Source organism: Alosa sapidissima, chromosome 24 (genome assembly GCF_018492685.1).
Source record: "Alosa sapidissima isolate fAloSap1 chromosome 24, fAloSap1.pri, whole genome shotgun sequence".
In the NCBI taxonomy this organism is placed as follows: domain Eukaryota; kingdom Metazoa; phylum Chordata; class Actinopteri; order Clupeiformes; family Clupeidae; genus Alosa; species Alosa sapidissima.
Genome location: NC_055980.1, coordinates 3,940,140 through 3,965,370, shown reverse-complemented (window position 1 = coordinate 3,965,370; position 25,231 = coordinate 3,940,140). Strand labels below are relative to the sequence as shown.

General features: G+C 41.8%; 1 protein-coding gene across 2 annotated transcripts in view; it reads left to right on the top strand.

The window, feature by feature from the left end:
* The window catches only part of LOC121700638 (transcription elongation regulator 1-like protein), a 90,490-nt gene extending 66,804 nt beyond the window's left edge, over positions 1 to 23,686 (top strand). Inside the window, exons 6-15 of one of the 2 annotated variants that reach the window (XM_042083745.1) lie at positions 5,698 to 5,823; positions 16,200 to 16,282; positions 17,503 to 17,591; positions 18,783 to 18,860; positions 19,015 to 19,169; positions 20,336 to 20,414; positions 21,267 to 21,405; positions 21,600 to 21,689; positions 21,841 to 21,959; positions 22,791 to 23,686. In XM_042083745.1, coding sequence (XP_041939679.1) covers positions 5,698 to 5,823; positions 16,200 to 16,282; positions 17,503 to 17,591; positions 18,783 to 18,860; positions 19,015 to 19,169; positions 20,336 to 20,414; positions 21,267 to 21,405; positions 21,600 to 21,689; positions 21,841 to 21,959; positions 22,791 to 22,947 — 1,115 coding nt within the window. In that variant the 3' untranslated portion in view covers positions 22,948 to 23,686. The remainder of the gene's footprint in view (positions 1 to 5,697; positions 5,824 to 16,199; positions 16,283 to 17,502; positions 17,592 to 18,782; positions 18,861 to 19,014; positions 19,170 to 20,335; positions 20,415 to 21,266; positions 21,406 to 21,599; positions 21,690 to 21,840; positions 21,960 to 22,790) is intronic. The other variant, XM_042083746.1, reaches the window with a different exon arrangement.
* The last annotated feature ends 1,545 nt before the right edge of the window (positions 23,687 to 25,231 follow it).

Here is a 25,231-nt window from a genome sequence, read left to right as displayed (position 1 = left end):
CTTTTAACTCTCCGTCATATCTGTGTGTTCATCCACCCCATGTAACTTGTGTTGTTTTGGTGTTCAAAAGCTGTTCTCCCCCTAGAAACCATTAGGCCCCTAAATTGGATGTCTGTCCTTTTAGCTCCCCCTGTGCATGCCACAGTGACGGGGAAAATGTCAGCGTTTTAGAGATGGTCAGCCATAGGTGACCTTTTCGGTCTAACAGGTGTAATTTCTCAGAGCCTGTGGTCAGGCACAGGACGAGCTCGTGTAGAAACATGGCACACTGGTAATGTTCTCATTTGATGTCGTTTGAGCAAATGCTCATCACGTTGTGACAGTCCTCTCCATGGATTACCTGTCAAAAGCACAGATCAACTACACGCTGCTTCAATCAAAGACCATCAGTCAACAACAGGAAAGCCCCTGCCAGTGTGAACAGGGAAATCATCTGCAACCACACCACTCGCAAGAGGTCAAGTTCAGACCAGTCACAAACACACAAATGAGCCATGTGGACCATACAGTAGTCTACGCATGAAGTAAAGCAACGGTGGGATGAGGAGTGCTGTCAGAATAAGCAGCAACACTCGTTTGTTCTGAGCTGGTGGTGCATCAGCAGGGCATGTCAATGGATCTGATGTGCTTTCCGCGCAGAAACAGGTCCGGTCAATTATTAAGTGATGCTTGGAAGGACAGAGAACTCTGAGTTTGTTGTGGACACGCCGCTGTTAAGGGCACTTTGTTGTGATGGTCCATCGCCGGCATTACGCAGCCTTCCAGCGCGCAGGGGTGACACGAGTCAGGAGGAGGTGTGGACATCCCGCCGAGTCAGCGGCTCATTTGCACCAGTTAGCCTTGATGAGCTGCTCGTTCACACAAAGAGAATGAGATAGGTAGAGGATGAGGGAGGTAGAGAGAGAGCGAGGGAGAGAGAATGTCTGATGTACACATGTGTGTCCAGACCCTTTATCTTTGTTCAACAACAACTCTTTTTTTTCCCCCCATCTGGCTCTTTCTTCGCACTGTGGGATCTGACACCACTCCAATTAGTTTTGCAGAAACAGATTCACACCCGCCGCTGGAAGAGCAGACGCCGCGTGCATGTGAAAGTGAGCAAAGCTGTAATGAGGCGTGTTTGGTGAAGCGTGTCAGCAAAGTATCAAGTGCCCCCTTACACACACACACACACACATTTACAGTCACACACTCACTGTGTAGCTGTATAGGGTCTACAACAGTAACAGTAAGTTTGTGTTTGTCTGAGTGTGTATTTGTCTGAGTGTGTGTGTAGGACTGGTTGGGATGTTGACGGGGTAGACCAGATGTGAACCACTAGACGCAGAGCCAGAGCGGAAATAGAAAGCAAAGTGAGAGGGGAGGCAGAGGAGAGAGTGAAAGATTGGGGAGTCAGGAAGTGTTCGGGGGAAGCACAGAGATTATTAAAGGGGAGATTGGACAGGCTTTTGGGTGAGGGATAAACAAACTCCATTTTTTTCCTGGAGTGAGAGTCTGCAGACTGCTTGTTAACGACGCTTCATTTACTGGTGCAATCGTCACGCGTTTTTAACCATGGCCATGGTCTAATGTAACAAAGAACACCCGCTCAGTCACTCAGAGGGATTTGGGAAATGGGAAGACTTCAGAGCACTTTCTAACAACGAGCTGAAGTAGTGAGGAATGGCTTCCAGCACCCCCTTGTCACTCTGCAACACACACACACACACACACACACACACACACACACACTCACACTCACACTCACACACTCACTCACTCACTCACTCACACACACACGCACACACGCACTCAGACAAATACACAGTCAGACAAACACAGACTTACTGACATACACACACAGTTTCACCTGTCTATGAGGGTGTTGAGTGTGGAAGTGCGATTGCAAGGTGAGCGCCTGCTCCATCAGTCATTCTAGTATTTTCTGTCCCTCTCTTTCTTTTGTTTTTCTTCCCAAGCTGGGCAGGGGACAAACTGCAGAGACCCACACAGATCATTTATTTTCCTAGCCACAGACAAAAACACATTTGGCCACAATTCTACTTTTTTTTGTCCATGAGAGGAAGCTATGGTTAAAGTTTCATTAACGTTATACCCAATCTGCACATTTGCGATAATGCTGTGAATCTGAGTCTCCTTCCCGGTAGGCATGGGGTATGAATTGTCATGCAGTCACAAGCCTCTGATTAAATGATTGCATCATCTCAGAGCAGTCTGTGGAATGCAAAGAGGGACTCGACTCCGCTAGCGGCTGATCCAGGGTCAGCTCTGGCCCAGCTCTGGTGCAGCCCCAGTGTCTGTTGCTGCCTGAATCCAACACGCAAAATTTAAATGGATGTTCTTGTCCATATGTGATCGGAAAGTCATCGTGAAGCTCAAATCTAGACAGCCGTATGTTCACGTATGATGAGACACAGTATTAACGTATCTTGCAGTGCTTAATCATTTTTCATTTAAAGTTTGAGTTTCTCCAATAAACCTACCAAAACAGTGATTTGCATCACAGGACTTTTGCTCTGCACATCTCTGTGCTCCTAGTTCTGTTCTCACTAAGTGCTAAGTGCCATTAACAAGACATCATTTGGTCCATTAATGTTTTCATTCCTGCAAATCATACAGTGCTGGAACCATTTACATGAATTATGGGAAAATATACTGAAGCATTAGCCTAGTCTACAGCAATTTTCCCAGCAGAGGCGAACAATATGCGTCAAGCTAATTGCTATGTGCTTCAAGTCATTGTTTTGGTTACACCACCTTATGATATCCATTGCATAATTGTCATCTAATGACAAGTTCCTTGTTTTGTCATTTTCTTTGGGTAAGCATCCGTTAAAATAAATACATTCTTAAAAAACTTTTAGCAATCAGGTGTACAGATTTCACAAAGCCAAAAATAAGGACGTTTTTGTACTGCAATAACAGTGATATCTCTGAGCAGAGAAGCTGTATCAGGTACATTAAACACACGCCATCATTTCAGCAAAAGAGTGCTTGAGAGAGTGAAGATGATTGTCATGTTCAGGTCCCAGGGGTCTAGCTGACTACACAGCAGACACTTGCAACCCCCACACTCCTTGCTCCTGAGCCTCCTGCCAGTGAATTACTTCCAGCATATGTGCTCAGAGACGCCTGTTATAGGCTTCATCACAAGACTAACACCGCTTGTCGAGGACGACAGAGTTGTTTTCTCTCCTCCGCCCTGTCGTGCCTCTTCTCTCTTCTCTTCTCTCCACTTCACTTATACAGCGCTCCATTCCTCTCTTTATCTACCCTGCCCCCCCCCCCCCCCCCCCCCGCCCACTCTCTCCTCTCCACTCACCAGTTTATACTTTAATCACTTCACTTTTTATCTCACTTTGGAAGGAGTAAGGGGGTGGGGGATAAGTGGGATAGTCAGATTTTGGGGGGAGGAGGGGGGTGGGTGTGTTACTCAAGTCTGTGACATGGCTTGAATTGAAATTTATATTCACCAGATGTGAGAGCAAGACTGGAGGAGAATCAGGTTAATCAGATACCGATCCATTTGGAGCATACTTTCCACAGTTTCAAGAAGGAAGCCACCTTTGGACACCTCGCAAAAAAAGAGTTATTATAGAAAAAAGCCTACTCATGAGGATTTTAGGATGTGAGAGATTTCAGGATGCTGGTTTAAATTTCAGTTCTGATAAACAAGCTTTTCCAAACTGACAGGCTGTGACTAACATAAGCACATTTATTTTCTCTATTTTGGTGGGAGAATTGTTTTGCTTATTCCCATTCTATTTCCTTATGTCTGCAATTTCTATAGTGGTAAAGATCTCATTAAAATGTGTCAGCTGACACCTGCTTAAAAATAATGTACTGTACATCTGATGTAAGTGTGTTGTTAAATATGACATTTTGATGATATTCATAAATGGTAAGAACAGAACCATGAATAAATTATTGCTATCTAACAAACACAGCCCAGGGACTGGTACTGAATTACAAATCCAATCCTAATACTTCAACATCAATGAGTTTTTAAAAAAATATGTATTTATATGAGAAGGTACCACATTATCTGAAGTTAAATGATGCTTGGTTCAGAGTTGAATATATTTTGTGACGTACTGCCATATCTACCTTTTAAGCATACATCAAATGTCTACTGAATGTTTTTTTTTTTCTGACTGTGCAAACAAGTGAGATTCAAATTCCTTCTGTCAAGCAGCAGAATCCAGAGGTCGGCATAGAGGTGCCCCCAGCTAATTTCAAATGCAATTAACCTTTCCAAATAAAGCCCACTTATCTGAGGGAATTCAGACAGCCAAAATGAAAATAAAGGTTGAAACATTTTTGCATCCTGGCAAATGAGCTTCAAGCATTGTCAACAATTCCAATGCTGTATCTCATGTTGGCTGTTTGGGTGGGGGGGGGGGGGGGGGCGACGACACTCTCCAATCGATTGTCTGGTTACCCTGCCAGTGTGACTGCAGCCTTACTGAGATGCTCTTTATTTGTTCCATTACCTGCCGCTTGCCCAACCAATAGGAGACATGCTGAGAATTATGTGCAATATTTCACACAGGATGTCTGCATGGTTGGGAAGGGGTTTTATAAATGAGACATCTTTGTTGCATGAAGTTGTACATTTTCAATGCACCGATTCTGTTATGTCAAAAAAAAATTGATATCTTTTTATTGATATTTTTGGACAGATTCAAGGAGGAATTGGCCCAGAATGTGCTGTTACAGATAAACATTTTATGCCACTTCTTATTATTTTGAACTTAAAGGAACATGCTCACATAACGGGAGAGCTTTTTAAAATTTTAGCGTGTGTGAACTACCAACTTTATCATTATTAAGCCTGCACTCTGCTTTTTGTTTTAAGCTCATTATTGTACCAACCATCCTGTTGAATTACAAATGATTATGCCTATGATTATTCTTTCTGCAATATTTGGAGTTTCTGAAATGTGTTCTTTGTGACTCACTGAATTGGGCTGCAAAGTTATATTAGTTCTGTGTGGAGAATCAGATGAGCAGAATGTGCATTAGCAAATCAATAACTCAGTTTTAACATTGTGGACAGATATGATAAATCACATTACTCGCCAAATGCTGTGATGTCTGATAGATTTCTTTAGAGGCAATGCATTACCACTCCAATAATTATATTTTGATTTACAGAAAATTGCTGTCACACTGCGGTGTTAGGCAAAATGAAGCACTTTTCCCTTACAAGCAGAATCTCACGTTTACATTTACATTTAGTAATTTACCTTGTGCTTATATTTGAGCTACAGTACAGTGTTACAGAAGACCTTAGAGTAATTAATCAATCAATCAAATTTCCTTTTTTAAAACAACAAAGTTGCATGTTGTCATCACAGACTAAACTTCAGAGTTCAGTGTTTGTTGAGTTAGAGTTTGTTCGTGCCCTTCCCAGCACCTGCGTACAGTACGTATGGTATTTCCATGCCTGGACTCCAGAGTTGTGAACGTGTAAGATTATTACCCAGTGCATTAAGTGTAGGCCTGTGGCCAGCCAGACTCCCGTGGAGAGTGTGTCGGCCCGAGTGATGGCCACTCAGCAGGGGGCTCCCCTGGGTGCGGGTGGAGAGGGCTCCACGTTTGATGTGTCACCGAAGCTTTCATGTCCACAAAGGCCCTTATCCTGCCTCTCTCTCTCACTCTCTCTCTCTCTGTCTCTGTCTGTCTTCCACTCAGGGGTGCGCGCCACCTGGGAGGGCCTGCTGGGACCCGTGCTGCCGGCGCAGATCGGCAGGGTGGCCTCGCTGACGGCACCTGGCGTGGCCCTGGTGGCCGGCGACTGGAAGGAGCAGGGCCCGACAGGTAAGCTCTTTGATTTCCCCACACCAGTCAGGATGTTGAAGGACAGTCTTGGTCTGATCCATTTTTGAAGTGAGCATCATTGTGGGATTGGGTTAGGTGAGGGCTGTGTGCTGAGCCCCCTGTTATGTTCTCTCTATACCCACGACTGCAAGGCTACCTCAGACTCCAACATCATAGTCAAGTTTGCCGATGACACAGCTGATCTCAAACAATGACGATGCAGCCTACCACTCTAAGATCATCCACCTGGAGAACTGGTGTAGAGAGAATAACCTAGAGCTGAACACTTCAAAGACCAAGGAGCTCATAGTGGATTTCTCCAGGAAGCAGCAGAGGAGCTTTCTCCCCCTCAGCATAAATGGGGCCCAGATAGAGAGGGTGGAAAGCTTCAAATACCTCAGCGTCCACATCTCCCAGGACTTGTGATTGTCCCACCATATCAACACCCTGGTAAAGAAGGCCAATCAGCGTCTTTACCATCTCAGACATATCATCAACACCCTGGTAAAGAAGGCCAACCAGCGTCTTTACCATCTCAGACGGCTGAGTTCATCCTGAGTAGCATCATGGCTTGGATGGGGAACACCACCAAGTGGGACCAACTGGCTCTGAGGAGGGTGGTCCGTTCAGCTGAGTGGACCATGAAGACCTTCCCAATCTGCAGGACATCTACATCAAGCGCTGCAGAGTAAGAGCCAGAAGGACTGTCCAGGACCCCAGCCACCCTAACAACAGACTGTTTTCCCTGCTGCCCTCAGGGAAACGCTGCCATCTGCTCAGGGCCAACACAGAAAGACTGAGAAGGAGTTTCTTTCCTCAGCCCATGAGACTGCTGAATGAGGTGCCAACACTGTGTGGAACACACTGCCACCACAGGTGTTCCACATGCACTTTCCTTTTGCTATGTGTGGTATTATTTATTTGGGTTTATGTGATTATTTTCTCTGTGGGTTATTGTAATAGTCTCTAACTGTGCTTAACTGGACAGGTACCTAAGCATTTCACTACTGGTTATATCTGTATAATTGAGTGAATTGAGTGACAAATACAGTGTATTTGTGGTGGTAGATGAAGGGGGTGGGGGGGGGGGTGAGCAAACATTCTGTGTCAGAGTCAATTAAATGAATAGCCTATAGTTATACTTGCCTTGCACGAGAAGTCGATGTAAGTAGCTGTAATGTTACAGTGTGATAACCTTGACAACCCAACAGTAATCTAAAGTTAGCGTAGGGATACTGCTTCTTATATGCTTGCACATAACTTAATTAGAGAGAGAGAGAGATGAAAAGGATTTCATCCCATATAAATTAGTACAACATAGAAAATCATTGTGTGGTGGTCCATGTTGATATTGTGGTGGGCCGCCACAAATAAATATGGGAAGCACTGAAATAAAGTTGAAACTTAGTGAGGTTTTCATGGCAGAGATTGGTTTGAGTTAGCTGTAGATGTTTTAAAGGAACCGTATGTAAGAAAAATATTTCAATTAATCATAAAATGGCCCTGATATGTCACTAGACATTAAGAAATCATGTTCATTTCAAATACTTATATCACTGACAACAGTAGTCCGGCCAGGATATTGTCATTTAAAAAGTGAAGTTGCAGCCCTCAACTGATGTTGATGTTGTGTTTTGTCATGTCATATTGTGTTTTGGCCTGATGCGCCACCCTCCACCTATCTACTAATCACGAAGTCAGTAGTGTTTCGCCATCAGGGTTGGCAACCTCAAGTCAGGGGGGAGGGGGAGGGGATACACCGCTCTTCAGTATTTTGAAAGTGATTGCAGTACCAGTTTTGGCCACAATCTTACATATGGTTCCTTTAAAGTATTCTATGGTGCTCACTCAAATTAATTCACACCAGGTTGTCACAGTGATACTGAAATTAGCGATGGCATTTAAAGTCTGCATTTTACCCTGGAGAAACTGGAAATATTTTGAGCCACTTTGTCACCACATGAATAGGTGTATAAGAATAATTTGCATTCCATCTAAAAATCTGCACCTTCCTTATCAGACACATCTCAGCAGTTGTTTTCACACTCTTTATTTCTGGTCATTTTTATATGCAGTGAGTGTTATGGGAAGATAAGGCCGCGGCATGTGGTCTTCCATGTCTTTGTGCCGTAGTTAGCTGTCTGCGGCAGGGAGGGAGAATCATTCAGCATTCTCTTTGGCTGCTCGGTGCAGCCCCATGGCTGCAAGCTGTGGTAGTGTTTATTAAGCCCAGAATGGACTCCCTTGTCCTGTGGTGCTGTGGGCCATATGCTTTTAGGAAATAGATAGGCAAACACGCTTTTCTGATACATTCAGGAACAACCTATTGATCCTATTTGCACAATGATATACAGCATTATTCAATGCTATAAAGCACAGATGAATGGCCTCTGTAGCTGTTCCACTGTTTGTTTTTCACAAAAGACAATGTAGGCACTAGCCTGGCATAGCAAGACACAAATTCTTTTTGAAATTGAGTCTGGTAACACAGCATTTGGGTTTGATTATGAGGCGCGCATGTTTTAACCTAGCCTAAAAAAGCCAACCCGAATTTACCCAACCCACAAAATTTGAGGATATCAAATGCCTTAATCACTGTTTTTTTGTTTGTCTATTTTGTCAACTCAAGAATCAACTCAAGCACGCTCAGGTGGCGTAGATGACTGCTACACTGTTGCTCATCTGTCCATCTCAGAATCCAACTCAGAATCAACTCAAGCACGCTCAGGTGGCGTAGATGACTGCTACACTGTTGCTCATCTGTCCATCATCATATGAAGCCCGCCCAAATGATTTGATTGGCCCGAACACATCTTAGTTGGGCATAGAGACTTCTCAATGGAGCGAATCCAGACTGAAATAGATAGATAGATAGATAGATAGATAGATAGATAGATCGATATACTTTATTGATCCCTAGGGGAAATTCAAGTATAATTCAAATATCTGCCCTTTGATTTTGTGGGTGGGATAAAATCAGGCTGGCTTCCAGGCTATGTTTAAAATGGGGTGATCTGAAGTAGCTACATTAATCATGGGTGTGGTTTGGTCGTAACATGCAATAAACCAATCAGAGCGTCATCTCACATTCCCTTTAATAACAGGCACGCTTGTTCCATAGCTGATTGCTATTATGGTGGCATATTTGCCTAACCTGACTCTCGCCAGATGAATTTCGTTCCGCCTAGCTCCACTCATCCATCTGGGACCAATCCATTGGAGTGTTGCTTCAGAAGGCTGGGCCTAATCAAAAAATGCTTGCATATGATTGAAAAAGCCACTTGTCCGTCATCTGTTGACGTGCTACTTCAACCACTCACATCGAAGCCAACCCGTGACGCTGATAACAGTCTCACAGTCGCTTCTACGCTATGTCACATCTATGAAACTCCCGCCCTGCGTCCTGATTGGCTGTACCATAAAATCGGTTGCAGAAATCACTCTCAATGGAAGAGGTCCCAGATGGATGTGAGTGAAGCTAGGCGGAGCTAAGGGGAACGAAATTCATCTGGCGAGAGTCAGGCTAATATTTGGCAGGCGCAGCCAGGAGCGTTCACAGCGCTATAATCACTGTTCAGTTGGGAACAGTTAGCTATTGATTTTTCCTCTTGACAAAATGTAATGCAGAATTGTCACAAAGACATACTTTCCGATGTTTTGGGATCACTGAATCACGAGGTTATGAATGCATGGTGATATTTTTGCAATGTACAATGTAATCTAACATACCCCAGCGGCAGCACGGGAGAGTATTTGGGTTAAATGGCATCGGCATGCAATTCAACATCACGTCTCCTTAAGTCCTCTAATATTTCCTAATTTGTCATCAACACATCCGTGATTCGTGAAAATGTGTACGCTAGATTTTTGCCTTTTTTCACATCTTAATGGACACCACACTGATTTCCCCTCGAGTGGTAATATTTTTCTTTGAAATTATGTATGGTTTACAGAAATGGGAACTACGATGTATAGATGAGAGGAGCGAAGTGTGCGTTGTGCAGCACAGGCGGCCAAGCAAGGGCTCCTTACCCTCAGCAAACTCAACAACGAGAAACAGTTTCCATGTTGACCTACTTTCAACTCTGCACAGTATCCCATTAACTGCATGACAGTAGGCTATTTACAATATTTTCTGTTAAGTAGAGTTTGTAAACACGTTATCATCAACTTAATGCACGCACAACATTTGTTTGAGCAGGAGAGAGAATAACAATGAATGGATGCAGCAACTACAGAAATTGTAGCCATACTTGCTGCTTTCTTGTACTATGGTTGCTGGTTAACAGCACATAAAAGCTGATTTAAGCTAATTCACTAACTCAAGACTTCAAGGCCATCGTGGATATAAAACGTTTTTTGAAAATAACGAAAGGATGGAGGGAACATAACAAAGCTTGGAGTTATTTCAGATGGGCTACAACAAGGTAGGCAAAATGATGGTGCTTAAACCCTTAGCTTAAAGTGCACGCAATGTTTAAAGCCATACACAACGGTAAATTGGAACAAAACTAAAGGTAACTTTAGCCTTTATAGGGCTGTATAAAGTTGTCCAAATTAATAGGTCATAATTATGACCGCCGCGCAGCGAAGGATTCCCAGGACACTGAAAGACCGGGGTACACAAAACTTGGTAGGCATGTAACCCCACATGGATAGCATGGAACCATCGTTTTTCGTTTTGATCTGTATCCCCCCCACTGGACTGGACCCCCGAAAGGAGGGTAGGGCAGGCACAGTTTTCTGTGAATATCTCGAGAACCGTAGGGTTTAGGAGGACCATTTTTTTTGTATGTTGATCTCAAGGGGCCATGTCAACCCATTCCATAAACACTCGTTTCATGTATAGCGCCACCTAGTTAAACACAAAAAAGTAAAAATGAGGTGTTGTCATCGCAGGTATCTGTGACCTAACGTAGTCAAAACTGCACGAAATTGGAAGTGTAGGATCATTATGACACCCTCTGAATGCATGCCAACTTTCGTGGAATTCCGTTCATGGGGTGCCACACAATAAATTAATATTATGTTACTATACACCAACTGGCCTGTAGGTGGCCGGAGACAGTTTTCTGTGAATATCTCGAGAACCGTAGGGCCTAGGAGGTCCACCTTTTTTTCGTATGTTGGTCCCATTACCACTTATTTCATGTATAGCGCCACCTAGTTAAGAATTAAAAAGCAAAAAATGAGGTGTTTTCATCACAATATCTCTGGCTGATATGGTCAAAACTGCACGAAATTGAAAGTGTAGGATCATTATGACACCCTCCGAATGCATGCCAAGTTTTGTGAACTTTCGTTCATGGGGGGCCTTACAATAAAATAATTTATGTGTACATTTAGTGACCTACACCAACAAGGATTCCAGGGACACTGAAAGACCAGGGTACACGAAACTTGGTGGGCATGTAACCCCACATGGATAGCATGGAACCATCGTTTTTCGTTTTGATCTGTAGCCCCCCCGCTGGACTTGACCCCCCGAAGGGTGGGGCAGACACAGTTTTCTGTGAATATCTTGAGAACTGTAGGGCCTAGGATGACCAATTTTTTCCGAATGTTTGCCTTCAGGGGTCATGTTAACCCATTCCATATGCACACATGTGCATAAACAGATACACACGCACACATACATTCACAGTAATCATACGTATGACACATGCTCACACAGTAGATATATGTACGCATGCATGCATATGCAAAAACACAAGCACATACTGTACGCAGGCACACACACAAGCACGCACACACACACACACACACACACACACACACACACACACATAAACATAAACATGTACACTCACACATGCACACAATTCAAGAATTTCTCAGAACAGGCAAGATGGGGGGGGGGGTTGTATAAAAGGAATTTTACATGTGAAATCTATGAACTAATCATGTTTTGGTACTTGTTGTCTAGAAGATACCAGTGAGAATTGAGTGTGGATAATGCAACTTAGTGCGACAGTTAGAATCATATAGGCCTTTCAGCGTGATTTATTTTTGTGGAAAAAATGTGCTGGACTGGGCGGCGGTCATATTTTGTACCGCTCTGGTAAATTTTTAACAAATATCAAGGCTTTGATTGGTGTGCAACGCATTAATTCATGCAGGCCTGTGGTCATGCATGCACCCTTAAAATAGCATCTGCATTTGCGCCACAGACTTTAGACCAGTGGGGTACACTACGAAGCACGTTAGACATATCTAGGCTATGTAGACATATCAAGGCTTGACAAAGCCTTGACTCGGGGGTATAGGCCTACGTTAAGTGATACTACGATAGCAGTTATGTGATATATTTGTCAAACTAGGCTTTCAGCTCAGATCTGTGCGCGTTCTCGGTGTTGGGATGACGCTGGCCAATCGTGAAACGTGGAGACGCACAAGACACCGCCTCTATTTAAAAACAATTACTTCCGCATTAATGAGTGTTGGCTTAATCTACACTGCGGTCATTTTGTGTGTCTAACCTATAACATCAAATAAATCAATGTTCATCAGTTGTTGTATGGTATGCACGTCCATAGTGGGATATTTGCACGCACAGCACTATTAAAGCGCATTCGAGCTCCAAAATGTTAGTAGAGGCGGAGCCCCACCTGTAGGATATATGACAGAATCCTACATGTGAGATAACTTCGTTTTTAAGGGGCCGTTTATACGAGAACGATTGCGAAGGAAGACGACAAAATATTTTATCATAAGTGCCTTTCGTTTACACTAGACAATTTCTGTTCGATTTGGCAAGCGCCATCTACAGGATTTTCATCGAAAGTCATCAAATTTAACATCGAGAGAAAAAATAGATTGCCTACAGAAATTGGAGAATAATGAAAGCATACATTTAAAACAACAATGCTAATGGCTTGAACAAAACGAGTGAATGAATAAACAGTATAAACTCAAAAACAACTTATGGATATTCAAAACTATCTATAGCTTACATTCTTAGATTAAAAGTGTTCACTCCAAATAATTGTCTAGGTGTAGGTGAAATAAATAAAATAGTATCAACATAATCCTATTGTCTCCCATAAGTCCCAAGTGTTTAAATAAAATGATCTGAAATGCAATGGCTTTCAATTCAATTTATGGCTAGTATTAAATCTGTGTAGCACACAGTTGATTTGACATTCATGAACAATCGTCGACACATGAAGCAGTTTTAATTATTAGCTGCCTAGGCTACAGAATTATCCTTTGGCTTGCATCAGATATAATATAGCCCACTGGCAGCTGTCACTGAACAGCCTACCAAATGTGCATGGCCTTTTATCAGCAGTAGACATATGTCTTTCATCAAAGATTATAACTGAAAATGCCATTATCAAGGTGATAAACTATGTTGCCTTAATACTTCGTATGGGGAGCGAACCTGCAAGAACGCAATTCCATTCCTATGCTGTCTCACTGCACGTTACACCACCACCGAACGTAAGTGGCGCAGAGTGGCAAGATTCCTAGAACCACACGCATGTGAAGTTAAAACATTTTTAATCGCACAATCTTCATACATTCTTTGGAGCTAGTGAATGTGTAAATCCATGCTTGGTGACACTGTCGGAAAAACATTTCTAGGCCTACTTCTATTTTTGAAGTTGTAGGCTACAGGTGACGAAAGCACAGGTTGACGGAACCATCTTTTTGGACTCGTTTTCCGACTGATTTTTTTTTTTGCAACACAGCTTAATTTAGCTTGAGAGTTAACCTGCTATAACCTGACTCTCGCCAGATGAATTTCGTTCCGCTTAGCTCCGCCTAGCTTCACTCACATCCATCTGGGACCTCTTCTATTGAGAGTGATTTCAGCACGAGATTGTATGGTAGAGCCAATCAGGACGCAGGGCGGGAGTTTCATAGATGTGACATAGCGTAGAAGCGACTGTGAGACTGTTATCAGTGTCACAGGTTGGCTTCGATGTGAGTGGTTGAAGTAGCACGTCAATAGATGACGGACAAGTGGCTTATTCAATCATATGCAAGCATTTTTTGATTAGGCCCAGCCTTCTGAAGCAACACTCCATTGGATTGGTCCCAGATGGATGAGCCCATGATGTTAAAAATGAAACTTTACTCAGCCCTTCATAGCGACCTTTCCATGAGCATTTAAGTGCACCTAGTGAGACTTCACAAGGTGTGGATAACTAGTTTACACTAGATTAGAGTGGAGTGCTCTAGCTGTTTTTCTGGCACTCACAAGGAGTGTGCTGTTGCATAATCTCCATAGCAGGCCTCACCCTTATCCTACACTAATGGCAAAATTCACGGGGAAAACCACATCCTTCAAAAAAAGACTCCCTCATTTTCTTTGGGCACACACGGTGTAGACCTGTTATTTGGATACCATTAGCCGCATGCTTTACCATCTAATCCCTCCTCTTGTCATCTCTATTCTGTAGTCAAGCTTCTCAGAAAAGCCTTTTGAAATCAATGGCACACTCGGGGGATTTCATGGCTGCGCAGAATGGAGTGCTTTTCTCAGACCTCTTAGTTTGTTTCCCAGGCAGCGGAATTTAGATTAGCGTTGCTATTTATTGTACCTTGTTTGATTGGACACAACGAATCAGGGATTTCAGCATTCAAGTGCCATCTTTGCCGTTTGTGCAGCTTTCCTCCTGAAAACATTGTTTATATCATGTAATGTCAGATACACTACGGGAAAGAAGTGTTGATTAATGTATAACGTTGAGACGCAGCTGCCTCATAGGTGTCTGAGTGTGTTTGCTCTCCATTCTGATGTGATGCATGGACACAGGGACATTTACTTCATTAAGAGCCCCTAGGGATGTGGCAACTAACAAGATTTGATATGGGGGGTGGTATTGATTTTCACACTGTTTCCTTTGTCAATATCTCCCTCACAATCATGCAGAAACAAATATTTCTGATTTGTTAGTCCCCGGGCTTCAAATGCAATACGTCTGTTTGTCATTTTACTTTTTCTCCTCTTTCATTTTCGGTCATTTGAGAGTGAAGAGAGGATGCTAACTGAATGCTTATGCATATGCATATGCCCATTCTCAAAGCCATAAAGCGTTGCTTCATCCATTTACAGGGTTTACAGATCATTCACAATTGCACTGATGTGCTTCTGTTTCATAGATGTTGCTTTTGAGAAATAATAAAAACTAATTTGTGTGATGTTGCATTTTTATTTTGTACCCATGCTTAATGTCAACACCTGTCTCTCACAGACTGGGCAGACAACACTTCCATAATGACAGCCAGATGGCAGGATCCATAGTGGTGGAACTTGGTCATGTTTTCATGCATTGCGGTAGTCACACTATCCAACCACAGCCGTAACAAAATATCTCAGTTCTATACCATGAGATGACTGTCAGCATGCTTATTGGCGACAGATGCCCAGACAAGGGTCCCATTTGCAACTGTGCCAACATAGGCATGATTAAATTCATATTTTTATAGTTGTTCGTCTGCAATCAGGGTATCAGTATCTGACACCCCCCCAGCATTTTAGTGGCAATCAAGGAAAGGAAATCGAGAAATGAACAGCATCAATCATTCAAAATCAAAACCTGGCATCACAATCATACCATCCATCAGTTTATGATTTAAGAGAAAGTGTTAAGGTTGTACAAACACGTTCTATACAATATTATTATTTCACAATGACAATGATTATGTCATCATTTCCAGCAGTAAGTAAGACATGCCAAATTAAAAAAGGGTGTCACTCATAATTTAGACACAATTTCCTGGAAAAACAATCCCTTATTAGCAACCATGATTTCTAATTGATTATGCTCACTTAATTACTTTATAAGCATTCAGGGATAGGAAACTGTAATGATGTAGCAAATGTTAAATGTTAATAAAAATTAAGATTGCTTGAATATGTGACTGGTGTGATACGATATGAATTTTGTATGTCATGGGAATCAAGATTAGCAGCACTACGATGGCAGTCCTGAAGTACAGCAATAGTACTGTATTTCATACTCAATAATTGGACGACTGACTGTTTTTATAAATGAGTATCACTGAGCCTGTTGTTCAGGCGCAGTATTTATGGGAAACAAGCCCTGGTGGTGCTCTTTGAGGTGTGCTGAGTTTTCATTTGAGGTTTGCACCTACTTAACACGTAATGAGCTGCTGATTGGTGGGGCAATTGAATGCTGAGAGCTTTAATTAGGTATGAATGATCCTTCTTGACACCTCACTAAATGGCTGTGTCATTTCTGATGAATCTTCATTAAAAAAAAAAAAAAAACACCTCAGCTTGTCTGTTGATATACCATAGTCTCCCATCGCCCTTATTAGCAAGACTGATTAGGCTCCACTCTGTCACATTAACAACATACATGTATGCTAATAGACTTCCTCCATGTGTTCTTATCTTGCAGATAAGAAGCTGGATATGGTGAAGCCGCCGCGTGCAGGGGCGCTGGTGCTACATACTGATCAGAAGGCGGAGGACAAACGTGTGGTGTGTAGTCCTCTCCCAGTCTTACCATGCCGTGTCCACTGACCATGTGGTGGGAAGTTAGTGTGATCATCCCAATGCTGATGAGATGTTTAGATTTCTAATAGACTCACATGGACGATGGTGCGATGCACTAGGATATGTTTATTGCCTTGTATGAAATGGAGATCAAACGGGCTCTCACAAAAGCTGACCTGAAAAGCTGAGTACGGTGTGAGGTCTAGTTATGACTTTCCCATCAATATTCCAGTGAGACGAGACTCCCGGTAACTGGATTTGTTTGGAGAATTTCATAGCCTTGCCAATTAGAACATATTTCAAGACATGTGGTATAATTCATTATGTGATAAATGCCAGGCTAGGCCTGTAGCATAGCACTCCTACCCCCACACACCCACCCACCCACGCATGCACGCACACACGCACACCCTACAGGCTTGCATAGAGAATCACTGATCTAGATGGGATGGTCATGCATCTCTGTGTGTGCGTGCCTGTTTGTTTGTGTGTGTGGGTCTAAACAATTTATCACAAAGTAATCTCCGCTGTTGATTTTTTCTATTAGCCTTGCACGCCATTTGAAAGTAAAAGCTAATTGAAGGCCCAGTCAGCAAACGTGCCTCCTCAAGAAGCACACACAGGAATATGACTCATACCAGCAGAAGTCTCTGTGCATGTTAAAATGTCTAATGAATACTCATACGATTGTTTTTCTTTCCATTTTATGGATTTATGTTTAATTGGAAGCAAAGTATGGAGTCAGATTTTTATATTAGCCAGATGCAGAATGTTTGTCTAGTATCAACACCTTTCTAGGGGCCTGTCATACCTTGTTGGAGTCATAATTTCAGACTTGTAGCTTGTAAACCTGTTATTATCTCCGACCCATTTGTTGTCTCCTGAAATCAATAACTGCATGTACAGGAGTGTATAGCTCAATAAATTCAAGCAATATTGGGAAGGATCCCAGCAGCACAGAGGCATTTTTTAATCATCCAGGCAATATCACTCCTATTGAGTTTTATTTCACCTCAACACCATAGACATTCAGTTGTATTTAAAACGTGAAAACTTGGTGAAGGTCAGATGACCGAGATGTTTCATGACAAAGACAGCTTGCACTGGCCTGCAAACACGCATCACTAAGGCAAAGCAAAACTATTTTTAGAATCAGATTCCCAGTACAGCTCAGTCTCACTTGTGTGTTTAACTCCTGTCTAAAGGAGAAGCCCTTCAAGATCAGCTTGGAGGAGGAGAGTGCCCCTAAAGACCAGCGGCCTGTGGCCTCCACACCTGTTCCTGGATCTCCCTGGTAAGAGCCTGTTTGGGACTCAGTGTCTCAACTTAATTAACTTATCCTGTTGGTTTCTGTGTGTGTGTGTGTGTGTGTGTGTGTGCGTGTGCGTGTCTGCGTGTCTGCATGCATGTCTAATTCAGCAAAAGACTGCTGTCACAATATTTGGACCTTCTTCCAGATAACAGCTAGGGGGAATGTTTCAGTTAAAGACATACTCAGGATATTGTGGAAACCATAAGGGACTGTTGTAATTCAATTAATGCCATATCACCCCCTCATTACAATAATTTATTGCATTTTTAATTCATGTTGGAACTATACAAACATCCCACTGAGCATTTAACTTTGTGCAAAGAGGAACAAAATATGGGGTAATGGCCATTTACTTATTCATGATGTTGTCTTTGGCGCCCAGCAAAATTGTTTTGTTGCACCCGCATTTTTCAGGTGACAAATAATTAATATTTGTATTTTGTAACCACATTTAGTCAAGCTGGTTTGCCCATGCTGAATCATAATGAAACTGTCACAACTCTGAAAGAGACACACATGCACAAAAAGCACCGATGTGGCAACATTAATCTAACTGCGGAGGAGTGGTGTGGGAAAAGTGTAAATGAAATGTCACCGTTTGTTTGTCATGGCAGGTGTAGAGATATTCTAAAACAGTTCTTTGATGTGCCGAGTTTGTGAACGCTCCGAGGACGGTGTGCTGTGTTCACGCCAAGAATAAATGTGGAACGGTGGTGGGATAAGCACTCTCAGTCAGAAGACTGTAAATCTTCTCTGCAATGTCCTGAGTAATCTGAAAATTATGAGATCCTGTTGTCTGGTGCCAGCGTGCTAAACTGTAACAGTTTTTTTGTTGATGCCATTTATATCTGAATAAATAATCCAATCAAGCCCATGCACACTTTTTTTTAGATCTGCGCTTAGAAGACCTGGATTTACAGTAACCCTGCTATAAGCACCAAGCAGCCGTGTATTAAGTCTGAAGGAATAGATTCCTCCATCCGTGCAGAGGTCCTTGTGTGGACAGTCCTGTTCCTTAAATCTTTATGGGGTGTGTGTGCCAGGACGGAGGCGGCTGCCCTCTTCATGGGCCTCACTCCAAGGGGCTGGGGGGGTGGGGGGTGAGGTTAATACCACACAACCTTGTACCCTGCTGCTGTTTGTTACACTCATCCCTGCAATCCTCACGCGCAGCATAGGCCAGCAGCACCAGGGTGACGGGGGTTGTGGACAGAGTACCTCCCTGGACTCGAACAGGGAGGAATTTATGTGGTAAGAACAGCAGTGTCTAGGGTGGCAACTTCATCAACTGCAGTTCAATTCAAAATCCATTGAAGCCATCACAAGATGGCTTGTGATGTTGAAATGACACTGCGCTGTTTTGGTCTTTTCATGTCTTTGAGGTGAAATATCTCTGCCCCTGCAGGTGCGTGGTGTGGACAGGTGATGACAGGGTGTTCTTCTTCAATCCCACAATGCAACTGTCAGTCTGGGACAGGCCTGTAGATTTAAAAGACCGTGGAGATCTTAAAAGGATTATGGAAGATCCCCCCCATAAGCGCAAGAAAGACTCATCATCAAGTACGTCCCTTGCAGTGAAATGTACTTTATCATCACCATGTCAGCCCAATGTGTAGTGTTTGCTGCAGTGGCAGCTTCTTGTATATGTATATGCCATTATATTGACCATGTTGGAATATATGAATGCCCAATATTCAATGCAAGCATTTGTCTTTGTGCAAGACAGCAATGCAAATTCATAAAGCTTTCCAACAGTTGACTAAGTATTCTTACAGATTAGCTAATCAGAATTTATCATGTGTGACTGACTTTGTAAATATTGAATTACTGGAGATCTTGTCGGGAAGTTATTATCCGCCTGACTTGATTTCCCTGAAGGTTGTTCATCTTCATTGATTTAGCCTTTTTGAAGTTACGGGCAGATTACACATTGATGACCTTAAGCAGTAAGACCGCATAGTTCAAACAATCCATTTTGGCTAAATTAGCTTTATGCTAGCTTTACATTTCTTTCAGAGAGAAATATACCAAATGTCAAGTGCTGTAATTATCTACAGAATACAAGATGTAACATATGAACATGTTTAAACAGTAGTTCATGTTGAGGTGGCTTGTCAGTTTTATAAACAGAAAAGTGTGCCAGTTACTGTTAATTTGCTGTAGCCTATTACTTCAATTCAATCTATTACGTCAATTCCTGAAGCATGTCTAGGTATGTGTAACATGAAAAATGATTTAGTAAAGTATTTAGTAAAATATTTTTTCTGGACTCTTATTTTGGTCCCTACTAACAGTCCAATATATGAATGAGAAAAATCAAGTGTTGTGGTAAAGCTGAGCTAAATCTGATCATTACTAATGTGTGAGGTCCTTGTGTTTTTTTGTACCTGTCCAGCTATACACCTGCCTTCATTATCCTTACGTTAATATTTTATCATTCTTTCACAGTTACAAAACCCACTTGAATTGGAACATGAATTATGTTTAGAAGAATAGATTTTGTACTCCGGGTCTGTGCTCAGAACAAGGAGAAAAAACAATAGTTCTAACCAATTGGGACCTCCTATTTGATTAAATATCAGAAAGTGGTGGGTAAGATTGGTTATAAGGATGGTGTATTTGCTTACTTGCTATGCTGTAACTATAATCATGTGTGTATTGATTAATGATCACATGTAACAGTATATAGCAATGCCATCCCTCACCATAATCTTCTTTTTTATCAGAGGATGGCTCAAGTTCTCTATCAGTGGATGATGATGATGATGATGAAGATGAGCACAACTCAAAAACCAAAAGGAACAAGTAAGCTAGTGTGTTTGTGTTCATGTTTAATATGCTGTGTGGGTACTGTCTTTTTCCTCAAAGGGAACTTGTGGTTGTGAAATTCATATTATTAGCTAGTCAAATGTCTAAACAGGGCAATTCGACATGCTGTGCAAGTCAAACATGCAGATTGATATTATAATTATCTTGGTTCAGACTGTTTAGCCTTTGTTGTGTTCAAAACTGAGAGTCTGCTGTGTTATTGCATGTGTAATGGTTTGATCATCTGATAGACAAAGAATGACGTAGTCTAATAATATAAATGTATTATATATTATTATTTGTTATTTTGTTATTATTCATATTTAATGAATAATCACACGTGTTCATGTTTCCCTCCATGACATCTCACTCTCTGCGCTCTCAGCTTGGTGTACGATGCACACCATTTTTTTCCACAATGTATGGAGTTTTTTTGTGAAGCTCTGATGCTCTGATGTATGTTTTAAAAGCCAGATCTTTGAAGTATGTTGCTTATCTGTTTGAAATCAGACTAAATATAGGGAAAGAATCTGTGATGTGGAATATGATTATGAACTACATAGCCGCCATGTCCCTTGGAGTTTGGAGAGGTTTAAACTTAGAGCTAGTTTGGTTGCAAAGCATTAATTTTAAAACACTTTATTTATATAACTGACATCATGAAATCTCTCATGTAACATTTGTAATGTTTGAAACCAAGATCCTGACTTGGAAAATATAGAGTACTGAGGGTGCTGCAGAAGAATCTAATTCATTGCATAATTCATTCATTGCATCATACGAGAAGGGGCAGTCATATTCAGTATTGTGATTTGCACCCCCTTATTTCTCTGTCTGTTGCTCTCAAAGGGTAGAAGAACCTGAGGACAGTGGGCTGGATGGCATAGACAAGGAACCAGCGACACTCAGTGGAACATCACCCGCTCACATGGTTCTGCCCTTGGAGCTCCGCATAGCACACTTCAGGGACATGCTGCTGGAAAGAGGGGTATGGACCTAGATCTGGGGGCTGAAGTCAACCTTCCAGGAAAGGAGAAAAAATACCAGTGCTTTACACGCTGTCTTTCTGTGAAAGATGGAGAATGTCTGTGGCAGAGACTGATGTATATTTCACAGTGGAATCTAAGAGGGAGGCATGAGTGAGATGCATTTGTTATGACTCATGTCTGTCCTCTTGTGTAGGTGTCAGCATTCTCCACCTGGGAGAAGGAGCTGCACAAAATCGTTTTTGATCCAAGATACCTCCTTCTGAGCTCAGAGGAACGCAAACAGGTACTGTGACCAGAGCTGTTGCTATTTCAAAGCTGCCAAGACAAATGAGCCATTATATCTTACGGAGTTCCACTTCAACTGATCTGATGTTTATTTTGTCTTATTTAAAGAGGGAAATGTGTTGTGCTTGTCTCCCTGTTCCGACTAATAGATCTTCGATCAGTTTGTGAAAGCCCGAATAAAGGAGGAATACAAAGAAAGGAAGAGCAAACTGCAGCAGGCGAAAGAAGAATACCGCAAACTCCTTGAAGAGTCAAAGATTACCTCCAGGTAAAGGCTCCGCCGTCTGACACATTATGAGGAGAGTGACGAGGCTCGCTGTGCACTTCTGTGGGTGACCTTGTGTATTAATGAGCTAGTTTTGTTACCCCGGGGAGCCCCACATATAGGATGCGCTCAGTTCTCTGCCTTCACAAAGAATTATTCAATAACCTATGTGTTTAATGATGAATTTTTCAGTGTTTAGTGTCAAAGACTGTTGGCTGTGTTATTTTACGAAAGCCTGCTTTTTCCATGTTCACTGTTGCTTTTAAGGAAAATAAAAGATAAATCGGGAAGTGTATACAACAGAATGTGTTTTGTCTCAATTGGGACTAACTTTCTTTCGCTGACTGAACTTTTAAGAGTAATAGAACTACACAGTCCATTGATCATAAGCACTCAGTCGTTGCATCACTAAAGTATGATGCTGTGTCTGCTGCAAATGCCACATCATTGCAACAGTTTAACCCAGAATAGGAGGCTTTATTGGGGGAACTGTAGCAAAAGATAAGGCAGCATTAGTGGCAGCATGGCTTTTTCTATTATCCTGTCCCTTGTGCAAAGTTCCCGCAGTGCCCAAAAGGAAAATAGCTTTCTCACCCCTACATTTCAGTGGCACTCTCTCTTTTCTCGGCGTTAACAGACATAAAAGTAATCAGTGTCAAAACACAAGCCTGTCTGCTGCAGTGCAGCTCAAGTGTACAAGTCAGTGTACAACCTTGGTTGACCTTTTTCAGGGTGAAACAGTAAAGGTTCCGATGGCTCACTCACATCCCCCACATCTGCATGACTGTTCTTTTATTCCTACTCAGTAAAAAAAGCCCACTGTTCACCTCACAGGTCAACCTTCAAAGAGTTCTCGGAGAAGTACGGCAGAGACCAGCGTTTTAAACAGGTGCTGAAGAAGAAGGACCAGGAGCTCTTTTTCAACCAGTTTGTCAATGCACTGAAGAAGCGAGACAAGGAGAACCGCATGAGACTGAGGAAGATGAGATGAGGAAGCACAAGCTCCACCAGGCATTCAGCTGAGCCATACAGATTACTGTGAGAGACAACCGACCACCTTAGGTAAACAAACTGACAGACAGACAACACATCCATGGCTGACATCACTCCTAATAGACGAGCATGCTGTGAAGGCGAACGTTATGGAGCTCCAGCTCTTTGCTCTGGGACCTGGGAGTATGGCGTGTTTGTCCTGGCACCAAGTGAACGAACTCTCAGTGATCAGATGTGTTTCATATTGAAGCTCTAATGAAAGTCAGTATTTCTATTGTTTGAGTCATTGTGACAAACATGGATATTTGGCTGTTCCTTGGTTCTTTATGCATTTATATAAGGCCCATACATGGATTTGTGTGTGCACCCCTAACTGTGTACTCGACATAAGTGTGTGCAGGCACTGTCACCTCATGGTGGATGTAGCCTGGTGCAGAAACCCAAAGGAAGTGTTAAAGTGTAAGTGTAGGACCTGGCCTTAAACAGGAAGTCCACAAGAGTTCTTTGAAATGTATTGTGCATTGATGAGTTTTCCAAATGTTGTCTGAAAAAAAGTGCATTGTTGCTAAAGTGTCATATTGTAAACAGAAATGTATTTTGGGATTACTAAATAAAGTCATGTAAATGCATATGTGTCTTTCAAATCAATGTATGTTTAAATTAATCAATGGTGTACATTAAAGATGTAAATGTTGTAAAGGAAGGCTGTTTTACTGACTTGATGATTTGATGGTAAGATAAGCTGTCTTGTTTCTTTTTCCTTTTCATTTTGAAATTAAATCCAAGCCTTTTGTGTACTGTCGTTGATTCATTAAATGAACAGTATCACCTTTGATAAGTCTAACTGCAAGTACAGTTTAAACTGGCCTCATCACAACATACTACGGTAATTATTAATAACACTTTGTTCATGTAATATACACTAAGTACAAAATTGTTTAATAGCCCTTAATATGATTTATTTAATTTAGCCCTTAATTGTTCATACTATCATACTATTGAAATCTTAAATCGTATTACCTGGTAATGACATGCACTCATTGGGCATACCAGTTGTATTCCGGTTATAGAACAGTTATAATTTATTTATACACTATCAAAATGTGGTGCCAAAGAGTAGCCTATTTATATTTAGCATAATATTTAGTACAGGGCAGAAAAGTGTCATTTGTCCACATGTGTAGCAGCTCTCTTCTGCAGAAAGCCTGCACATTGTTAAAAGTTCACATTTCAGGATTTTAATGACAGACCATTTTTATGGTGACTGCTCCTGAAGTCAGCTGTCAAATCTTAAACATCACTGGTCAGGGAGCAGACATTTAATCTCTGAAGTTTGGCAATAATCCCTGCGGAACTCCTTACTGCTGTCTGCTGTCTTTAGGTCATGCCTGTCTCAAAAGACCATAGTACTACTGTAAAACCACACTACTGTAAAACCACACTACTACTGTAAGTCCAGTAGTTCACACTACTGTAAGTCGCTTTGAATAAAATATCTAAATAAATAACAAAATGAATACAAAAAAAAAAACAAATAAACAGCTGTTGTACTGAAATCTTGTAAAAAAATATAAAGGCCATATAGACATTCATCACAAATTCGGCAAAATAATGAAGGAAAAAATGATTTTGCAAGCATTTTGCAAAAAGTGTTACAATTGTGATCACAACTGATGAACAAAACATATGTTGCAGTCATGAGGTTGTGTGTATGCCATCCCTGACATTAGAGGGGCACACAGTACTTTACTCCCAGCACAACCTAACTGTGGTTATTACATCATCATCATCATACAAACACAGAACAGAGACTGAGTCTGGAAATTACATTATGGTTTCAATATAGTGGTCAGTGACTGAGATTTGTCCAACCTCTGGTGCCCTGCCACATGCCCATGACTGTCTGAATATTGTAATTAAGTAACATTAAACTTTTGTTATTCCTTACTGGTAGTCTACACTGGGCACGTAACTGAAGCATTCTGTTCGCTGAGTGTCTGCTGTAACAATCCAAGCCCAGGTGTTAAGGTTAATGTCTCTCCAAATTTTATATCAGTGCTTCTTAAACTGCCTATGTGCAACTCCAAAGCAAAGTTGTGAGTGTGTATGTGAGATGTGTAGGCTATGTACTGTAAATCCAAACAGTATTATTTCATTATCTGTTAGTATTTTATGTTGAAAATGAACAGTGTGAGCAATGAAAGAGAATGTGGGATACAACTATTACTAACATAGATTGCATCAAACTAGTAAGGAGAAAATCAAATGAAACCTCTAACACA